Source organism: Ranitomeya variabilis, chromosome 5 (assembly GCF_051348905.1).
Source record: "Ranitomeya variabilis isolate aRanVar5 chromosome 5, aRanVar5.hap1, whole genome shotgun sequence".
Lineage (NCBI taxonomy): Eukaryota > Metazoa > Chordata > Amphibia > Anura > Dendrobatidae > Ranitomeya > Ranitomeya variabilis.
Window position 1 is genome coordinate 284,289,402 of NC_135236.1, and position 18,470 is coordinate 284,307,871.

At 42.4% G+C, this 18,470-nt stretch overlaps 1 protein-coding gene across 4 annotated transcripts in view; it reads right to left on the reverse strand.

The window, feature by feature from the left end:
* Window positions 1-207: 207 nt before the first annotated feature.
* Window positions 208-18,470, reverse strand: part of FLNC (filamin C) — an 84,265-nt gene continuing 66,002 nt past the window's right edge. For all 4 annotated transcript variants that reach the window (XM_077264388.1, XM_077264387.1, XM_077264386.1 and 1 more), the window contains 2 exons: window positions 17,965-18,174; window positions 208-1,371 (listed from right to left, as the gene is read on the reverse strand). In XM_077264388.1, coding sequence (XP_077120503.1) covers window positions 1,184-1,371; window positions 17,965-18,174 — 398 coding nt within the window. In that variant the 3' untranslated portion in view covers window positions 208-1,183. The remainder of the gene's footprint in view (window positions 1,372-17,964; window positions 18,175-18,470) is intronic.

Here is an 18,470-nt window from a genome sequence, read left to right on the forward strand (position 1 = left end):
CACTGCGCACATCCACCGTACATGAAATCTGGGCAGAGTGGGTCCCTTCCCAGGTGCAGTGGGCCTCCTCACTTGCCTGGGCTCACTGGGTGCTGGTCCTTACCTGCAATAATGAATGGAGCACACTCACGCAGCATAATGACTTGTCAATTCAAAAATAATATTGATGGCGCAATAAAAAAAAAAAATCACAGCTGACAGCAGAAACATTAGCAATGCATTTTTATTTTCTTCAGTATGCACCAATAATATTTGTAACAAATGACAAGTTTTTCTTTGTTTTTGATGCATAGAAAATATCTTCCTATAAAATGCAGTCACATAGTCAGCACCATGTGATATTGGCTCTGCCCTTATAACAGTGCTACGACAACCAATTATAATATTTAGAGACTGTGCTGATAGAGGTCATAGAGTAGAAAATGCAAATAAACATTAAACATCTAAACCGCAAATCAACAGAAACTTGCGTCAGTTTACATAAAGAAGATTCAGTACGGAACACAACTAAACTTCAAATTGAAGCTGCAACATGTTTCTCCAGACCATGTTGTAATAGGAAAGGTGGGAACAAAATCTCTGGGCTCACTTCTACAGATGGCTTATGGCAGTATAAATGCTAGTTGGGTATTATGCTTCATTATCGGATTCTACGAGTACTGTACAGACAGTGACACTATTGTGACTACGCGGAACTTGTGTAAAAAGAACAAACTAGGTATTTGAACATAAAAGAAAATATTAATCGTATTTAATATGGAAACGTAAATGTTGTTTCCAGAAAAACAACAGTGACCATACTATGATTCCATGACCTCTATTTGCTTCCTCTAGCCCTCTTACCCCCAAAATACCCACCCACAAATAAAAATAGAAAACAAAGCGCATATAAAACAAAACAGAAGGCAACATTAGAAAATAAAACACCAACCATAATATAAAGGAAGATTTTGAACAAAGCAGATAGAATATGGACATTTTAGGTGATGTGCACACTTGTTTTCCTTCACCATGCCATTTTATAGAAAAGTCCTTAGGTTGGAGGAACAAAGACACTTTGTGAATTACTGCTACGATAGTTTTGTTTTTATTCAGTGCATTTGCATAAAAAAGGATAAAAGCCTGTCCCTCACTGGCGAGTTAGTAGGCCTCTTGCAAAGGCTATTAGGTTATGAATCATTTATCAAGGCACTGACACTTGGAAGGGACTTCCAGGAACATTCTGGTCACCCCACTTAACAATGAGGATATAGTCCCCTTTGTCTTTTACAGTGTAGGTCACGTTGTACAATCGATTTCCCATGTGCTTCACATATACTTCCTCACATGGCGTCTTTGGCCCATGGACTCCTACCATCAGCATGTTGGTGCCTGTGAAGAAAAAAAAAATGTCCATTGTAATTTAGACTTGTTTTGGCAATTGACTATGGTTATTACATTCAAATATTTCATTACTTTACTTGTTTTTTCAGAGTGATAATATCCTGATAAGCAACTCTAAAGGCCACTTTCACATTTTCAGTATTTGGTCAGTATTTTACATCAGTATTTGTAAGCCAAAACCAGGAGTGGGTGAAAAATACAGAAGTGGTGACGTGTTTCTATTATACTGAAGTGACCAGATACAGAACGTGTGAATGTGGCCTAAGGCTTTATTCATACATCAGTACTTTTTATCAATATTTTGTCAGTGTCTGTATGTCAAAACCAGGAGCATCTCAAAAACACAGAACAGGTGTTACACTCCAGATTTTGGCAGACATATACTGCTGAAAATTATTGACCAAATATTGATGTGTGAATAAGCCCTTTGTGGTTTACAAGTGACATAAATAATTGTTATCGATAGCAATTCTCTAGCAATCAACACCGAATTACATCAATTTTTTAAAAAACTTTAAACTTAAAAAATAAATAAAATGCAATTATACTAAGTGTTAGGACCTTTAAAATTGTTCCAGAAAATGAAGATTTCCTCCCAGAAAATTATTGCAATTACACATTTTGTGATACACGTTTATTTCCATTGTGCGTATTGGAACAACACACAAAAAAATCTGAGAAAAAAAGTCAAATTGGACACAATTTCACACAAAAAAAACAAAATGGGCCAAACAAAATTGTTGGCACGTTTCCAAAATTGTGCGTAAACAACTTTGTTTTAACCATGTCATGCTCTCTCAAACTCAACTGTGGCAAATAACAGGTGTGGGCAATATGAAAATCACACCTGAAACCAGATAAAAAGGGGAGAAGTTGACTCAATCTTTGCATTGTGTGTCTGTGTGTTCCACACTATAAGCATGGAGAACAGAAAGAGGAGACGAGAACTGTCTGAAGACTTGAAAACCAAAATTGTTGAACAATAGCAATTACAAGTCCATATCCATAGATCTTGATGTTCCTTTGTCCATAGTACTCAACATAATCAAGAAGTTTACAACCCATGGCACTGTACTTAATCTCCCTGGACGTGTACGGCAGAGAAAAGGGAATGAAAGTTTGCAATGTAGAACAATCCAGATAGTGGATAAGCAGCCTCAATCAAGTTCTAATGAAATTCAAGTTCTCCTACAGTCTAAAGGTTCATTACTGTTAACCTGAACTATCCATCAATATTCGAATTAAATGAATTGCTATGGCAGGAGACACAGAAAGAAAAAAGCTATACTGCAGTTTGCGAAAATGTTAGGAAGTAAGCCAAGATCCTTCTGGAAAACGTCTGGTGGACAGATGAGACCAAGATAGAGTTTTTTGGTACAGAACATAATTCTATTGTTTACTGAAAACAGAATGAAGCCTACAAAGGAAAGAACCCAGTACCTACAGTAAAATATGGTGGAGGTTCAAAAATGTATTGATGTTGTTTTGCTACCTCTCGCACTTGGGGCTTGACTGTGTGCACGGCATCATAAAATCTGAAGATTGCAAAAGGATTTTTGGTCACAATGTAGTGCCCAGTGTCAGAAAGCTTGGTTTGCATCCTAGGTAGAGATGAGAGAACTTGTTTGGAAAACGTTTGCCAATTTTAAAGTCAGCACGAACCTTGTACATTCAGTTTCGTGTTCAGATTACAGAGCATTTTCCTCAAAATTGGCAAAATTCAGCCAAAGTTCGGTAAATCATTGAGTTTCCACTGATGCTTTTATTAGGACTTTGGGTAGGATAGTGGTGCTGTATTATGTGCAGGGGGAACGTTTTTGATGAGGGGAGGGGTGGGGAGAAGTCAGAGGCCATACACTAGGCCATGTTTCAGAATCTAAATACCGTATTTTCCGGCGTATAAGACGACTTTTTAACCCCTAAAAATTGTCCCAAAAGTCGGGGGTCGTCTTATACGCCGGGTACGGGTGCACAGAGCGATCCTGGATGGTTCCCAGGGTCTGAAGGAGAGGAGACTCTCCTTCAGGCCCTGGGATCCATATTCATGTAAAAAATAAAGAATAAATGTATTCTTTATTTTTTACATGAATATGGATCCCAGGGCCTGAAGGAGAGTCTCCTCTCCTCCAGACCCTGGGAACCACACGCCGTATAAGATGACTGGGCGTATAAGATGACCCCCGTCTTATGCGGCGGGTATATCCCAAATTCCATATTTTAGAACAGTTGGGGGTCGTCTTATACGCCCAGTCGTCTTATACACCAGAAAATACGGTAGTTTGTGCTGATGGTGTGGGCCAGACACCAGGTCACATTTAATAATCTAAAGCCTTTCTACTAACAGTGTGGGCCATACAACAGGCCACATTTCATAATCAAAATAGTTTGTGCTAATAGTGTACAACAGACACCAGGCCACATTTCAGAATCTATATCCTTTCTGCTAATAGCGTGGACCATACACCAAGTCAAATTTCAGAATCTATATCGTTTGTGCTAATAGTGTGGTCCAGCCAGGAGTTCACATTTCAGAATCTAAATTCTTTCTGCTAATAGAGTGGGCTAGAGACCAGGTCACATTTCAGAATATAAATCGTTTGTGCTAATAGTGTGGGTCAGACACCAGGCCATATTTCCGAATCTAAATCATTTCTGATAATAGTGTGGGCCATACACCAGGCCACGTTTCAGAATTTAAATAGTTTGTGCTGATGGTGTGGGCCAGACACCAGGCCACATTTAATAATCTAAAGCCTTTCTGCTAATAGTGTGGGTTATACACCAGTCCACACTATCTCAGCAAATAAATACTGATTGTTAATTTAGTGACAGGTAACTGACAGGTCTTGGCCTACGGTTGTGAAAAAGCTGGTTAAAAATGGGGAAGGGTACATCCAATATGAGTGGGAAAAAGTGAGGTAGTGGTGGAAGGGTGATAGGCTTGCTGTTCAAGGTGTACACTGTGTTCCAAATTATTATGCACAAAGAGTTTATGAGTGATAAGGTTAGAATTTTTTTGTTTGTCATTTAAACTCATTGATGGTGATGTGTGTCAGGGCTCTTTATATCACTGAAAGCAATTGCAGATACCTGTGCAAATTAGTTTGGCAGCTGTGTCGAAATAAAGGCAAGACTACTTAAGAAGGCTGTTCCACATTATTAAGCAGCCTACATTTTTTGCCAAAATGGGAAAGAAAAAGGATGTGTCGGCTGCTGAGAAGCAACAAATTGTGGAGTATTTAGGTCAAGGCATGACTACAGTCAACATTGCCAAGACACTTCATCGTGATCATCGCACAATCAAGAAGTATGTAGCTGATTCCCAGCACACACGTGTGCGTGCTGATAAGGAAAAATTGAGGACTCTTTCCAACAGGCAATTGCGTAAGGTTAAAAGCAGCTGCAAAAATGCCTTGTCATAGCAGCAGACAAGTTTTTGAAGCTGCTGGTGCCTCCAACGTCCCCAGAACAACAAGATGCAGGGTCCTTCAGAGGTTTGCAGCTGTGCATAAGCCATCCTGTCGACCACCTCTATCCACTGCACACAAGCAGAAACGGCTCTAGTGGGCCAAACGATACATGAAAACTGACTTCCAAACTGTTTTGTTCACCGATGAGTGCCATGCAACGCTTGATGATCCAGATGGATGCAGTGGAGGATGGCTGGTTGATGGACACCCCATGAAAACACGGCTAAGGCGCCAACAAGGAGGAGGTGGAGTAATGTTTTGGGCTGGAATCATGGGGAGAGAGATTGTCGGCCCCTTTATGATCCCTGAAGGGGTAAAGATGAACTCCATAATCTATGTGGAGTTTCTAAAACAACACTTCCTGCCATGGTTCAAGAGGAAGAACGTGCTTTCCGCAGCAAGATCATTTTCATGCATGATAATGCACCGTCTCATGCTGCAAAAAACACATCTGCATCTCTGGCTGCTATGGGCATAAAAGAGGACAAACTTATGGTGTGGCCACCATCTTCCCCTGACCTCAACCCCATTGAGAACCTCTGGAGCATCATCAAAAGGAGTGTCTATGATGGCGGGAGGCAGTTCACATCTAAGCAACAGCTCTGGGAGGGTATTCTGTCCACATGCAAAACAATTGAAGCAGAAACCATCCAAAAACTGAAAAATTCAATGGACGAGAGAGTTCAGAAGCTTCTTTCGAACAAGGGGTCCTATGTGCAAATGTAACATCACCTAGAATAAAGTTTTCACTTGAAAACTGTTTGATTTCATTTTGTAATAAGCTGATAATGCTTATAACTTCACAATTGACCATTTTTTTGTTCAAAATAAAAAAAAAGGTTGAAAACTCTGCTGTGCATAATAATTTGGAACATGCATTTTGAGTGTTTATTTTTTTTAAAAAGATACTGTTTTCATAGGCAGTTTGTTCCAAAACATTGCAATTATACTAGAATAGTAGATGACTGGAAAATAACAATGACTGCAATTCAGATAGGTAATTTAGAGAAAATATGAGGAAATATTATTTGCATAATAATTTGGAACACAGTGTACATGGGTTAGGTGGTAATGTTACTGAAAGCTTTACTGAACAAACACCATCTTGTCCTATTCAAAGACAACTGACAACATCTGTAACTGGATGGGCTACTCATCTTCCTTTCTGGTGTGGATAGTGCAGGAGTATCTTGAGCTCAATATCAATGGCATCGGGAGGGTTGGACGCTTTTGCATCTTGGTCTTCAAAAATGGAAGAGTGGCCTGAGCTCGCGTGTCTGTCACGCCTGGGAGGTTTTGTCATGCACGGCAGCCAGCGTTCTATCAGAACATGCCTTCAGCGCTACTGGTGGTGTCCTGAATATAAGCTCATACTGCTGTTCCATCAAAGTGTAGACCACCTAACTTTCCTCAAGATGAACAAGTCATGGATTTACAATGAAATGTGGAGACCAAGTAGGGCCTCCATCTGGTGGGTTGACTATAGTGGAAGAGGTGTCAGAGCCCCATGAAATTATTTCTACTTTGGGGAAATTGATGGCATTTTAGTGGTGTGTGGCAATAACTTTTTGAAATGATGGGACTCCAAGTTGGGTCTCCATCTGGTGGGTTGCCCGTAGTGAAAGGGATGTCGGAGCCCCATGATATGATTTCTACTTTGGGAAAATTGATGGCACTTTAGTGGTGTGTGGCAATAATTTTTGGAAATGTGGAGACTCCAAGTTGGGTCTCCTTCATGTGTGTTGCCTGTAGCAGTAGGGCTCCCAGAATGACAGGCCTGCACTTACTTTCAGTCATCTACCTGTGTTACTATCCTTAACTGTCTCTAACAATAGTAGTCTACAAAGCTGATATTTGTGCCACCTGAGTATGGCTGAGGAGAAAAGCAGTTTGAGCTGTTGCTTAAGGTATTAGTGCTCTCAGCACAGCAGGCTTATACCGGTCCCTCACCCACCTCGTCTTAATTCAAACTTAAATTCAATGCTCTAAATGCTGGCCCAGACCCTGATACCTCATGCATGGACCCTAGCTGACTGCTGCTGTGCCATTATAAAATTTCTGCGGTTGAATTGATCAGTCAACTACCAGTGTTACTATCATTAAAGTTTTTTAACATTAGTGGTCTACCAAGCTAATGTTTGTGGCACCTGAGTGTGGCTGAGCAGAAAAGCAGTTTGAGCTGTTGCATGAGGTATCACTCACTCACCTTGTCTTAATTTAAACTTAAATTCAAAGCTCTAAATGCTGGCCCAGAACCTGATACCTCATGCATGGCCCATGGCTGACTGCTGCTGTCCATTATCAAATTTCTGTGGGTCAATTGATGCCACTTTTCCTGGTATATGCCCCTAATTTTTGGAAATTTGGACTGCAGGTTGGGTCTCCTTCATGTGTGTTGCTTCTATTTGGCAGGGCTCTCAGGCCACCAGCCCTACACCTGTCACTCATCCACCTTTTACTGATCAATGTTTAAGCTAGAAATGTTGGTTTGAGCCCTGTCTCAGGTCCTGCCCCATGCATCCATGCTGCACAATTACACTATTTGTACTCCCACTTTTCCTGGTGTCCACCCCTAATTTTGAGCTGTTTTGGCAGATTTTTGTCCCCTCTGAAGATGTAGTCTATGCGTTTGGCTTTGCCTCCCATTGAGTTCAGTGGGGTTCGGATATGTTTGATGAACTGTTCGGCAAACATCAGAATGTTCGCCTTGAACGGTTCGCTCATCTCTAGTCCTAGGTCATGGGTCTTCCAGCATGACACCAAACATATTTCAAGAAGCACCCAGTAATGGATGGAAACAAAGTGCTGGAGAGTTCTGAAGTGACCAATCCGATTGAACATTTGTGGAGAGATTTTAAAATTGCTGTTGGCAGCAAATATGAGGGACCTGGAGCAGTTTGCAAAAGAAGAGTGGTCTAAAATCTAATTGCGAAGTATAAGAAGCTTGTTGGTGGTTATAGGAAGCTATTGATTGCAGTTATTTATTTCCAAAGGGTGTGCAACTAAATATTAAGTTGAATTAGCCAAAATTTTGCCTGGCCCATTTTTGAGGCTTCATGTGAAATGATGCCCAATTGGCCTTTTTTTCCTCTTTGTTTTATTTTGTATTGTTCCAACACATAAAAGAAAATTAAATGTGTATAATATAACATGTGTAGTTGCAATTATTTCCTGGAGAAATACTTCATTTTCTGAAACAATTTCAAGGGTGCCAACTAGGGATTCCCTAGCAACCAGGCAACCCCCCCATGTACTTATGCTGGCTAACAGATGTAAATCATTCAGCTGCGGCAAGAAAAACTAAATCTCCGCGCACTAAAAAATACTCGGAGGACCCCCGAGCATGCTCGAGAAATCTCGAGTAACGAGTATATTCGCTCATCACTAGTGCCAACACTTTCAGCCATGACTGCATATACTAGTACTTTTTAACACAAAAATCAAAGTAACCAGTAATTTTCAGTAAAAAGGGAAGACATAATCCTGTTAGGTGCTAAAAGAACACACCATAAGAAGAGTACTGTGGCCACGTTACAGTAGACATTATATTTGTAAATATATACCGTATTTTCTGGTGTATAAGACAATTGGGCGTATAAGACGACCCCTAGCTTTTCCATATAAAATATGGAGTTTGGGATATACTCGCCGTATAAGACGGGGGTCATCTTATACGCCGGGTGTCGTCTTATACGGCGTGTGCGGTCCGGATGGTTCCCAGGGTCTGGAGGAGAGGAGACTCTCCTTCAGGCCCTGGGATCCATATTCATGTAAAAAAAAAGAATACAAATAAAAAATATGGATATAGTTACCATGATGTCATCTCTGGTCCTTCGCGCAATGCATCCTTGGGAACGGAGGCCGCTGCTTGCACCGCTGAGACCCGGGGGCAGTCGGAAGGTAAGTACAGTATATCCATATTTTTTATTTTTATTCTTTTTTTACATGAATATGGATCCCAGGGACTGAAGGAGAGTCTCCTCTCTTCCAGACCCTGGGAACCATCCAGGACCGCTCCCTGCACACGCCGTAGCGGGCGAATAAGATGACCCCCGACTTTTGAGAAGATTTTCAGGGGTTAAAAAGCCGGAAAATACGGTATATATATATATATATATATATATATATATATATATATGTTGTAAGGTGGCTGTAGGACACCTAGTGGATGTGAGCTAAACCTGAAGAAATGCTTTACCACATATAGGATTAAAAAGAGTTAATCAGCCATGACAATTTGATTATGACCAGCTGAAGAGTTGGGAGAGAAGGCGGCTCACCATATCCCCACTCCTGGGTGTGGTTCACTTTGTAAATTGAGACCTGTTTGTCTCACCAATGGCTGTGTATATGGAGGTGTGCAGATCTCCTGGATTGAGTGCCTTTGCTAAAGGACTATGAAACTGGACTCTAAGATATGCGGGCTAACCAGTACTATTGTATAGAAATTTTGCTTTATGTTATGCTTTGAGCTGTAAGAGGCCCGGATTTGAGTTTCCTGTGATGTGTGTCATGATCTCAATGGCAAGAGAACATAGCATAAGCATATATAGGAACTAGCTCTTGGAAGATGGGAACTGAGCTGACCATGAACTAAACCTAACGCACAACTAGCAGTGGCCGGGTAGCATGCCTACGTTGATTCTAGATGCCCAGCACCAGCCGGAGGACTAAATAATGCTAGCAGAGGAAAATATCAGTCCTAGCTCACCTCTAGAGAAATACCCCGAAAGGAGACAGAGGCCCCCCACATGTATTGGCGGTGAATAAAGATGAAATAACAAACGTAGTATGAAAATAGGTTTAGCAAATTTGAGGTCCACTTACTACATAGCAGAAGACAGAAAGGACACTTTCATGGTCAGCTGAAAACCCTATCAAAACACCATCCAGAAATTACTTTAAAACTCTGGCATTAACTCATAACACCAGAGTGGCAATTCCTGTTCACAAGAGCTTTCCAGACACAGTAACGAAACTACAGCTGTGAACTGGAACAAAAATGCAAAAACAAACATGGACAAGAGTCCAACTTATCTAGTAGTTGTCTAGGAGCAGGAACAAGCACAGAGAGGCTTCTGATAACATTGTTGACCGGCAAGCAACTAACAGAGCAGCAAGGTTATATAGCGACTCCCACATCTTGATGGGAACAGGTGAACAGAGAAGATGAAGACACCAATTCAATTCCACCAGTAGCCACCGGGGGAGCCCAGAATCCAAATTCACAACAGTACCCCCCCCTCAAGGAGGGGGCACCGAACCCTCACCAGAACCACCAGGGCGATCAGGATGGGCCCTATGAAAGGCACGAACCAGATCAGAGGCATGAACATCAGATGCATTCACCCAAGAATTATCCTCCTGGCCGTATCCCTTCCACTTGACCAGATACTGGAGTCTCCGTCTGGAAACACGAGAGTCCAAGATTTTCTCCACAACGTACTCCAACTCACCCTCAACCAACACCGGAGCAGGAGGCTCAACGGAAGGCACAACCGGTACCTCATACCTGCGCAATAAAGACCGATGAAAAACGTTATGAATAGAAAAGGATGCAGGGAGGTCCAAACGGAAGGAAACAGGGTTAAGAATCTCCAATATCTTATACGGGCCGATGAACCGAGGCTTAAACTTAGGAGAAGAGACCCTCATAGGGACAAAACGAGAAGACAACCACACCAAATCCCCAACACAAAGCCGAGGACCAACACGACGGTGGCGGTTGGCAAAAAGCTGAGTCTTCTCCTGGGACAACCTCAAATTGTCCACCACCTGCCCCCAGATCTGATGCAATCTCTCCACCACAGCATCCACTCCAGGACAATCCGAAGATTCCACCTGACCAGAGGAAAATCGAGGATGAAACCCCGAATTACAGAAAAACGGGGACACCAAAGTGGCAGAGCTGGCCCGATTATTGAGAGCGAACTCCGCCAATGGCAAAAAAGCAACCCAATCATCCTGGTCAGCAGACACAAAACACCTCAGATATGTCTCCAGGGTCTGATTAATCCGCTCGGTCTGGCCATTCGTCTGAGGATGGAAAGCGGACGAAAAAGATAAATCTATGCCCATCCTAGCACAGAATGCCCGCCAAAATCTAGACACGAATTGGGTCCCTCTGTCAGAAACGATATTCTCAGGAATACCATGCAAACGAACAACATTTTGAAAAAACAGAGGAACCAACTCGGAAGAAGAAGGCAACTTGGGCAGAGGAACCAAATGGACCATCTTAGAGAAACGGTCACACACCACCCAGATGACAGACATCTTCTGAGAAACAGGCAGATCTGAAATAAAATCCATCGAGATGTGCGTCCAAGGCCTCTTAGGAATAGGCAAGGGTAACAATAATCCACTAGCCCGAGAACAACAAGGCTTGGCCCGAGCACAAACGTCACAAGACTGCACAAAGCCTCGCACATCTCGTGACAGGGAAGGCCACCAGAAGGACCTTGCCACCAAATCCCTGGTACCAAAAATGCCAGGATGACCTGCCAACGCAGAAGAATGAACCTCAGAGATGACTCTACTGGTCCAATCATCAGGAACAAACAGTTTATCAGGTGGGCAACGATCAGGTCTATCCGCCTGAAACTCCTGCAAGGCCCGCCGCAGGTCTGGAGAAACGGCTGACAATACCACTCCATCCTTAAGGATACCTGTGGGCTCAGAGTTACCAGGCGAGTCAGGCTCAAAACTCCTAGAAAGGGCATCCGCCTTAACATTCTTAGAACCCGGTAGGTATGACACCACAAAATTAAACCGAGAGAAAAATAATGACCAGCGCGCCTGTCTAGGATTCAGGCGCCTGGCGGTCTCAAGATAAATCAAATTTTTGTGGTCAGTCAATACCACCACCTGATGTCTGGCCCCCTCAAGCCAATGGCGCCACTCCTCAAAAGCCCACTTCATGGCCAAAAGCTCCCGATTCCCAACATCATAATTCCGCTCAGCGGGCGAAAATTTACGGGAAAAGAAGGCACAAGGCCTCATCACGGAGCAGTCAGAACTTTTCTGCGACAACACTGCCCCAGCTCCGATCTCAGAAGCGTCGACCTCAACCTGAAAAGGTAGAGCAACATCAGGCTGACGCAACACAGGGGCAGAGGAAAAACGGCGCTTAAGCTCCCGAAAGGCCTCCACAGCATCAGGGGACCAATCAGCAACATCAGCACCCTTCTTAGTCAAATCGGTCAGCAACGGCAATGGGTATTGATATTTAACAGTGATTTTATTCAAAAGCCGATAATCAATACATGGTCTCAAAGAGCCGTCTTTTTTTGACACAAAGAAAAAACCGGCTCCTAAGGGAGATGACGATGGACGAATATGTCCCTTTTCCAAGGACTCCTTTATATATTCTCGCATAGCAGCATGTTCAGGCACAGACAGATTAAATAAACGACCCTTTGGGTATTTACTACCCGGGATTAAATCTATGGCACAATCGCACTCTCGGTGCGGAGGTAACGAACCAAGCTTGGATTCTTCAAAGACGTCACGATAGTCAGACAGGAACTCAGGAATTTCAGAGGGAATAGATGATGAAATGGAAACCACAGGTACATCCCCATGAGCCCCCTTACATCCCCAGCTCAACACAGACATAGCTCTCCAGTCGAGGACTGGGTTGTGAGATTGCAGCCAAGGCAATCCTAGCACCAAATCATCATGTAGATTATACAGCACCAGAAAGCGAATAATCTCCTGGTGATCCGGATTAATACGCATAGTTACTTGTGTCCAGTATTGTGGTTTTTTATTAGCCAATGGGGTGGAGTCAATCCCCTTCAGAGGAATAGGAGTCTCCAAAGGCTCTAAATCATACCCACAGCGTTTGGCAAAGGACCAATCCATAAGACTCAAAGCGGCGCCAGAGTCGACATAGGCGTCCGTGGTAATAGATGACAAAGAGCAAATCAGGGTCACAGATAGAATAAACTTAGACGGTAAGGTGCAAATGGAAACAGATTTACCAAGCTTTTTAGTGCGCTTAGAGCATGCTGATATAACATGAGTAGAATCACCACAATAGAAACACAACCCATTTTTCCGTCTAAAATTCTGCCGCTCGCTTCGGGACAGAATTCTATCACACTGCATACTCTCTGGCGACTTCTCAGTGGACACCGCCAGATGGTGCACTGGTTTGCGCTCCCGCAAACGCCTATCGATCTGAATAGCCATTGTCATGGACTCATTCAGACCCGCAGGCACAGGGAACCCCACCATAACATCCTTAATGGCATCAGAGAGACCCTCTCTGAAAGTCGCCGCCAGGGCGCACTCATTCCACTGAGTAAGCACAGACCATTTACGGAATCTTTGGCAGTAAATTTCCGCGTCATCTTGCCCCTGAGATAGGGACATCAAAGTTTTTTCTGCCTGAAGCTCCAAATGAGGTTCGTCATAAAGCAACCCCAAGGCCAGAAAAAACGCATCCACATTGAGCAACGCAGGATCCCCTGGTGTCAATGAAAAAGCCCAGTCTTGAGGGTCGCCCCGGAGCAAGGAAATCACAATCCTGACCTGCTGTGCAGGGTCTCCGGCAGAGCGAGATTTCAGGGACAAAAATAATTTGCAATTATTTCGAAAATTCTGAAACCCAGATCTATTCCCCGAGAAAAATTCCGGCAAAGGAATTCTCGGCTCAGATACAGGTGCATGACAAACAAAATCTTGCAAATTTTGTACCTTCATGGCGAGATTATTCAAACCTGCAGTTACACTCTGAAGATCCATTACAAACAGGTGGACACAGAGCCATTCAAAGATTAGAAGGAGAGAAAAAAAAAAAAAATTTCAGCAGACTACTTATTTCTCTCCTTTCTCAGTCAAGGATTTTAACCCTTTAGTGGTCCGGTCAAACTGTCATGATCTCAATGGCAAGAGAACATAGCATAAGCATATATAGGAACTAGCTCTTGGAAGATGGGAACTGAGCTGACCATGAACTAAACCTAACGCACAACTAGCAGTGGCCGGGTAGCATGCCTACGTTGATTCTAGATGCCCAGCACCAGCCGGAGGACTAAATAATGCTAGCAGAGGAAAATATCAGTCCTAGCTCACCTCTAGAGAAATACCCCGAAAGGAGACAGAGGCCCCCCACATGTATTGGCGGTGAATAAAGATGAAATAACAAACGTAGTATGAAAATAGGTTTAGCAAATTTGAGGTCCACTTACTACATAGCAGAAGACAGAAAGGACACTTTCATGGTCAGCTGAAAACCCTATCAAAACACCATCCAGAAATTACTTTAAAACTCTGGCATTAACTCATAACACCAGAGTGGCAATTCCTGTTCACAAGAGCTTTCCAGACACAGTAACGAAACTACAGCTGTGAACTGGAACAAAAATGCAAAAACAAACATGGACAAGAGTCCAACTTATCTAGTAGTTGTCTAGGAGCAGGAACAAGCACAGAGAGGCTTCTGATAACATTGTTGACCGGCAAGCAACTAACAGAGCAGCAAGGTTATATAGCGACTCCCACATCTTGATGGGAACAGGTGAACAGAGAAGATGAAGACACCAATTCAATTCCACCAGTAGCCACCGGGGGAGCCCAGAATCCAAATTCACAACAGATGTGGTTTATGAGGACTGCAATAATTCAGCTGAACTTTTAAATAGACACTGTTCCTGTGATACCTCATATTGCCCTCAAGCGAGTGCCATTGTTACTATAAATATATATTTGGCAATACTATATATATATATATATATATATATATATATATATATATATATATATATATATACTGTATATATATATATATATATATATATATATATATATATATATACAGTGGGTACTACGGAAAGTATTCAGACCCCCTTAAATTTTTCTCTCTTTGTTTCATTGCAGCCATTTGGTAAATTCAAAAAAGTTCATTTTTTCTCATTAATGTACACTCTGCACCTCATCTTGACGGAAACCCCCCCAAAAATGTTGTAATTTTTGCAAATGTATTAAAAAAAGAAAAACTGAAATATCACATTGTCATATGCATTCAGACCCTTTGCTCAGTATAGAGTAGAAGCACCCTTTTGAGCTAGTACAGCCATGAGTCTTCTTGGGAAGTTTTTCACACCTGAATTTGGGGATCCTCTGCCATTCTCCCTTGCAGATCCTCTCCAGTTCCGTCAGGTTGGATAGTGAACGTTCGTGGACAGCTATTTTCAGGTCTCTTCAGAGATGCTCAATTGGGTTTAGGTCAGAGCTCTGGTTGGGCCAATCAAGAATGGTCACAGAGTTGTTCTGAAGCCACTCTTTTGTCATTTTAGCTGTGTGCTTAGGGTCATTGTCTTGTTGGAAGGTGAACCTACGGCCAAGTCTGAGGTCCAGGGCACTCTGGAAGAGGTTTTCATCAGGGATATCTCTGTACTTGGCTGCATTCATATTTCCTTCAATGACAACCAGTTGTCCTGTCCCTACAGCTGAAAAACGCCCCCATAGCATGATGCTGCCACCACCACCATGTTTCACTGTTCGGATTGTATTGGGCAGTTGATGAGCAGTGCCTGGTTTTCTCCACACATACCACTTAGAATTATCATCCAAAAGGTCTATCTTCGTATCATCAGACAAGAGAATCTTATTTCTCATAGTCTGGGAGTCCTTCATGTGTTTTTTTTAGCAAACTCTATGCGGGCTTTCATATGTTTTGCACTGAGGAAAGGCTTCCGTCAGGCCACTCTGCCATAAAGGTCCAACTGGTGGAGGGCTGCAGTGATAGTTGACTTTGTGGAACTTTCTGCCATCTCCCTACTGCATCTCTGGAGCTCAGCCACCGTGATTTTGGGGTTCTTCTTTACCTCTTTCACCAAGGCTCTTCTCCAACTATTGCTCAGTTTGGCTGGACGGCCAGGTCTAGGAAGACTTCTGGTGGTCCTAAACTTCTTCCATTTAAGGATTATGGAGGCCACTGTGCCCTTAGGAACCTTGAGTACTGCAGAAATTCTGTTGTGACCTTGGCCAGATATGTGCCTTACCACAATTCTGTCTCTGAGCTCCTTGGCCAGTTCCTTTGACTTCATGATTTTCATTTGGTCTGACATGCACTGTGAGCTGTGAGGTCTTATATAGACAGGTGTGTGCCTTTCCAATCAAGTCCTAGCAGTTTAATAAAACACAGCTGGACTCCAATGAAGGAGTAGAACCATCTCAAGGAGGATCACAAGGAAATGGACAGCATGTGACAAATATGAGTGTCTGAGCAAAGGGTCTGAATACGTATGACCATGTGATATTTCAGTTTTTCTTTTTTATTAAATTTGCAAAAATGTCTGCATTTCTGTATTTTTTCAGTCAAGATGGGGTGCAGAGTGTACATTAATATGAAAAAATAACTTTATTGAATGTACCAAATGGCTGCAATGAAACAAAGAGTGAAAAATTTAAAGGGGTCTGAATACTTTCCATGCCCACTGTATATATTTATTATACAGGTGTATGATTTGTATATAATTGCACTACACTATTCAGTTAATCATAAAAAGCTTTCTTCTTATTAACCCCTTCCCGACATGTGACGGTATAGTACGTCACATGTCGGGACCCCCGCTTTGATGTGCGCTCCGGCGGTGAGCGCACATCAAAGTCGCGACATGTCAGCTGTTTTTTACAGCTGACATGTGCGCGCAATAGCGGCGGGTGAAATCGCGATCACCCGCCGCTATTAACTAGTTAAATGCCGCTGTCAAACTCAGACAGCGGCATTTAACTACCGCATCCGGCCGTGCGGCCGGATATGAGCGCATCGCCGACCCCCGTCACATGATCGGGGGTCGGCGATGTGTCAGGAAGGTAACCATAGAGGTCCTTGAGACCTCTATGGTTACTGATTGCCGGTGGCTGTGAGCGCCCCCCTGTGGTCGGCGCTCACAGCACACCTGCAAATCTGCTGTGTAGCAGCGATCTTATGATCACTGCTGCATAGCAGAGCCGATCGGGCTGTGCCTGCTTCTAGCCTCCCATGGAGGCTATAGAAGCATGGCAAAAGTAAAAAAAAAAAGTTTTTAAAAATGTGAAAAAAATAAAAAAAATATAAAAGTTTAAATCACCCCCCTTTCGCCCCAATCAAAATAAATCAATAAAAAAAACCCCCAACCTACACATATTTGGTATCGCCGCGTTCAGAATCGCCCGATCTATCAATAAAAAAAAAGCATTAACCTGATCGCTAAATGGCGTAATGAGAAAAAAATTCGAAACGCCAGATTTACGTTTTTTTGGTCGCCACGACATTGCATTAAAATGCAATAACGGGCGATCAAAAGAACGTATCTACACTAAAATGCTATCATTAAAAACGCCAGCTCGGCACGCAAAAAATAAGCCCTCACCTGACCTCAGATCACGAAAAATGGAGACGCTACGAGTATCGGAAAATGGCGCAATTTTGTTTTGTTTTGTTTTTTGCAAAGTTTGGAATTTTTTTTCACCACTTAGGTGAAAAATAACCTAGTCATGTTAGGTGTCTATAAACTCGTAGTGACCTGGAGAATCATAATGGCAGGTCAGTTTTAGCATTTAGTGAACCTAGCAAAATAGGCAAGCAAAAAACAAGTGTGGGATTGCACTTTTTTTGCAATTTCACTGCACTTGGAATTTTTTTCCCGTTTTCTAGTACACGACATGCTAAAACCAATGATGTCGTTCAAAAGTACAACTCGTCCCGCAAAAAATAAGCCCTCACATGGCCAAATTGACGGAAAAATAAAAAAGTTATGGCTCTGGGAAGGAGGGTAGCGAAAAACGAAAATGGAAAAACGGAAAAAGCTCCGGGGGTGAAGGGGTTAAAGAGCAAGTTTTGAAGTCATATGTTCAGTTCTACATACACCTATTAATCAGCTGTACTTTCCTGTTCAAGCTGTAGCTGGCCACATAGTTACCCTATAGTAGTTGCTATATGGCAAATGTAGAATTACATGGCAGCTATTCAAAGTTGACATAAGTAACAATAATACATGGTGAGGCCAACATGTCTTGTTTTGTGTGGAGTGTTTTGTACTTTTTACATTTTTTACTCAACAATAATATTTGTTCACATTTAATTCCACTCTCAAACATAGAGAATATTTATTCTCACCTGCTTTGCTGCAGTCAACAGTGAAGGTGTTTTTCTGTCCAACAAAGGCTTTTGAAAGACCAGCACCTCTAGAGACTACTTTAGAAGCATCAGATGTAAATTTAGGCACTGCCATTCCATAGCCTCCTACAGAAGCAGAAGATTTTGTAACTGTCTCCACCAGCACTGTCGAGGTTTCATGCAGGCTGTGACCACCAGAAAGTCTCGCTCCTATTTAAAGACAAACAAAAATGTTGTGTGATATACGAATGAAAGATTTAAAGGTGTGATCTGAAAGCAAAGCATTTTTATCCTAACTCCTATCTGTTTAGTCCCATAATCTAAGCTATTTTATAATATATTTGCTTTACAAATTCCCTACCGTTCCCTAACTACACTGTCTAACTGCTTTTGCATTTTTTTCCAATTTCCTGTCTGATGACGATTCATATGCGTATCCCAATGCATGCTGGGATACTCAAAAGATGCATCATCAGGGGTACATAGGCTGTGACCAATGAAATGAA